This window comes from Callospermophilus lateralis, chromosome 7 (assembly GCF_048772815.1).
Source record: "Callospermophilus lateralis isolate mCalLat2 chromosome 7, mCalLat2.hap1, whole genome shotgun sequence".
In the NCBI taxonomy this organism is placed as follows: Eukaryota; Metazoa; Chordata; class Mammalia; order Rodentia; family Sciuridae; genus Callospermophilus; species Callospermophilus lateralis.
The window spans coordinates 55,775,671-55,779,341 of NC_135311.1; the positions used below are offsets into that span (position 1 = coordinate 55,775,671).

Sequence of the window (3,671 nt, forward strand, 5' to 3'; positions counted from 1 at the left end):
TCAATGCCTACATAGAATGTTCCAATCCACCTGTGTGAACCTGCATGTGTTAAGCCACAGAGTAGCCACACATCATGACCAGATTTCAGTTAGATACCATGACTTCCTGTGGCTAAACCTCATTGTTCACTAAGTACCTCATGCCTTCTTTCTCCATCAGCAAGGGGAGAATCCCAAGGTTTCATTAGAAAGTCAGGTAAATCCAGTGCAGAGGATGTCACAAGACTAACCTTGAGATTCTGTTCATTTCTAACGATTAATGGGCAAGCCATGAAAGAAAGTAGCATCTTTCTGTGCCCATCAAGCCTGAATCCCATTCTAGAAATCCAGGTCCCTATGTACGTCTCTATAGACACATGTTCTGAAGGTCCTATCCTTGGAGGGCTTCCCTCCAATGGAGCCCCCTGCTGCACTTTCCTTTCCCCATCCACACTTTAGGCAATGTCTGAAATGGTGGGCTCTGTGTTCCCTCTAGGGTGACCTTACACCCTGCTTATACCTCCAATTGCCTAGAAGTACGCTTTTAAAACACACCCAACTAGGCAGCTGTTGGACAGGAGCAGTGAGTGAGGCTCTGGTTATACATGAACTTGGAGCCACAACGACGACAGGGGACAGTACAGAACACAAGGATGTTTGGCTGCCTAAAGTCCCTCACTATTGCTGTCAGCTCAGCACAGAGTTGGGAACATCTCCCTGGGTGGATGGTACCCCAGACATCATAGCTCTCCAGAGGGGCAGGATACAGCTCTACGCTCAACTGGCTCAGCCTGGCAGTGTGAAGCAGCAGGTCCCTCAGGGTTGACATAGAGAGGCGGTTCCCATGGAAGCTCAAGATCACAAGCTGGGAGCAGCGGCTCAGGGCAGGCAGGAGGGCTTGGAGCTGAGAGTCAGTGATCCCGCAAGCTGCCAGGTCCAGGCTGTTCAGGGTGGTTGCAGTGCTGTCCAGCAGGATTTGGAGGGGCTCCAGACTGAAATCGGTCAGTTTGATGCCCCTCAGTTCCAGGTGTCTGAGCTGTCTTGTGTTTGGATATCGTGAAAGGTATTTCCAGTCAGAATCTGACAGTGGGCAGTTGGTTATTGAGAGGGTCTCCAGGGGGGTCTTCAGGTGACTAAGGAAAAAACAGACAATTAGTTCTGAGGAGCAATGTCAAGGAGGGAGAAGACAAATTGACCCAAACCCAAAGTAGTCCTGGTGATCGGACAATGGTCCAAACTTAGGATGCTGCCTTTTGCAGATTCTAGTCATTCACATCACCCCATGTCACATTGAGCCTTTCACCACATCTCCTGTGAACAAATGAGTCCACATCTCTGTGACCCCTCCTCACTGCCAAGCAGAAAGTCACAGGTCTGGCTACTGGAGGTCATGTATGAAGGACAAATTTGGGCAGGATGTAAAAAAATCCACTGGGGTTAACCCTCTGAGAGGCTCACACCCTGTATCCAAAGCAAGATTTCCACCTCTGCTCCTGATGCTTACACCCAGGATCACTACCTGGAGTTCAGAACAGCCTTCCCCAGGTGGGTATAGAGGCAGGTCCTCTGCTCCCAGCTGGGGAGCACAGAGCTTCCCTGTTGACAGGTGTCCGTGTGGGGGCATCCCTTCTTTCAAGACCTCTTCTCTACCCACTTTCCACCACCTTTGCTGGACAGTCCTCCCAAGGAGGGAACATCAATCCCATCCCTAGCTCCTGTCCCTCCCAACTGGATTCCCAGCAAGGTGGCACTTCCAAGATCTGGACCCTCATTTAAGAATCTGCTCCAACACACCTTATGTGAACTAGCTTCAGGATCCAATAGGAACAAAAGGATGGGTTATTTACCTACCAGTGTCTTACTAACCATGAGAGTGTCAGTGGCTGGTAGGTGCAAATTTCCTGTAACTGGTCTGCAGAAGGTACTCACCCCCCATTACTCACCTCAGCACATGTTCCAGATGGCCCTCGAGGAGGAAGACAGCATTGGCACAGAACTTCCGCAGGCAGTCCATCCTGAGGAACTGTGAGGTGAGCTGGGCAATCAGCTGCTCTTGCTCTTCTGGGGAGGTGTAGGCAGGCACATAGACCTGGGAGACAAGCAGCTTCCTCAGGTTCCTCATCTGGCCCAAGAAAGGAGCACAAGCAGCCAAGGTGGAGGGTGCCCAGGTGCAGTGCACTTCCACCTTCTGGACAGAGTCCAGCTGCAGCAGTCTCAGGACCTTCCTGGTGTGACCGGTGGGTTTCCCAAAGATCTTCAGCCTATTGCAACACAGGTGCAGCCTGTCCCTTCTCTGTCTGACCCACAGGAAGAAGTGGGTCAAGAATACATCCAGGGGTCTTTTACTGAGGCTCAAGTCTATGACTACCTTGAAGGGTGGTTTAGCTGCCATTGCTAGACCAAGTTTCGATGTTCGATTCTTCTTAATGTCCTCTGGTGAGCAGGCATCAACCATGGCTCCAGACCACATCCTCCAGAAGTTCTGGGGAAGATTCCGCAAATCCAGCACCTGCAGTTTCCACCTCCTGTGGGGATGACAGCAGAGTTTCAGCCCTGAGGCCCCTTCCTTCACCTCTCAGCTGCTGCCCCCTGCTCCACCTCTTCCTTCTGTCTCACTTTTCTCCATCCACTTCCCCTCAATCCAGCCTGGTGCCCCCACTTGTACAGACAGAGGCAGGGGCAGGTATAGCCTCCTTTATGGGTCACAAGAGCTACCACAATCACGTTCACATCTGGAAGTCTTCCCCAGATGGGGCTCAACATGGCCAAGGCCTCTCCACCCCTCCTTGCTGGCAGCACAGGAAGGCTGTGGTGCACAATTCAGCACCCAATCTCCCTGCCTATACCCATCCCTTCCCTGGCCCTGAGGGTGCTCCCTTCCAGGCCACCTAGGTCCCCCTCACCTGGGGTGATCCTGCTGGGCAATCAGCATGTCCAGCCCATCCAGGGCCACTTGGACCATATCAAGTTGTGGCTTCCTCATCAGAGCCCCCAGGGGCAGGCGGGTGAAGGGCCAGGCCTGCACCATTTTCTTCAAGACATCAGTGTGTCCCCTGCTGAAGGCCTCCACAAAGAGTGGTGGGAAGAGCTCTATGGGCAGTTCCTCCAGATCCAGGACAGCCCTGGACTTGTCGCTCAGCAGGCTGCGCCCTGCCAGCTCCAGCAGCGTGGGTGGGGACTGGATGCTCATCCTGGGGAGTCTGAATGAAGAAAGATCCTGGAAAATGGTGCAGGGAAAAGGTCACTATCCCATCCATTGCCAGCCTCTGGAAAGAGCGTACTGGGAAGTCGACAAACACACCTCACCCTTATGGGGGAAAGCTTTGGAACATGATTTTGTCCTTTTAAAAGGGGAATTGGAGAGTCATGTGACCTAAACAGTAGGCTCCTAGATTCAACAACTATATGGCTGGAAATAGACTTGCCCTCATATGGATGACATTCGTTTTGATTTTTTTAAAAATAAGCATTTATAAAGCATGTGCCTATATTATAAAACACTTAAAAATTACAACAGAGTCTCATGGATATCTGTTACACATGTGAGATTCTGCCATCTTAGGGGGATGTTGAAGAGAACAAACAGATCAGAACAGAGTCTGTGAACTGTTTTATGAGATCATTTGAAGCTTTTGTTTTAATTTGTTTAAACAAATTTTAAAAGTACAAAACCACCTGGGCCATACAGTATA

The 3,671-nt window shown here is 50.8% G+C and overlaps 1 protein-coding gene across 1 annotated transcript; it reads right to left on the reverse strand.

The window, feature by feature from the left end:
• Nucleotides 1–538: 538 nt before the first annotated feature.
• On the reverse strand, nucleotides 539–3,169 carry LOC143404292 (PRAME family member 20-like). Its single transcript, XM_076862516.1, has 3 exons — nucleotides 2,883–3,169; nucleotides 1,923–2,504; nucleotides 539–1,112 (listed from the first exon to the last, which is right to left on the reverse strand). Exons 1-3 carry the CDS (start codon nucleotides 3,167–3,169, stop codon nucleotides 539–541), a joined length of 1,443 nt encoding a protein of 480 aa, XP_076718631.1.
• Between the last annotated feature and the right edge of the window lie 502 nt (nucleotides 3,170–3,671).

Coding starts and splice junctions, on each gene's coding strand:
- LOC143404292 (XM_076862516.1), bottom strand. CDS start 3,169: ATGAGCATCCAGTCCCCACCCACGCTGCTGGAGCTGGCAGGGCGCAGC. Junction 2,505..2,882: donor GCCCAGCAGGATCACCCCAG/GTGAGGGGGACC, acceptor TCATCCCCACAG/GAGGTGGAAACTGCAGGTGC. Junction 1,113..1,922: donor CATCTGGAACATGTGCTGAG/GTGAGTAATGGG, acceptor TTTTTTCCTTAG/TCACCTGAAGACCCCCCTGG.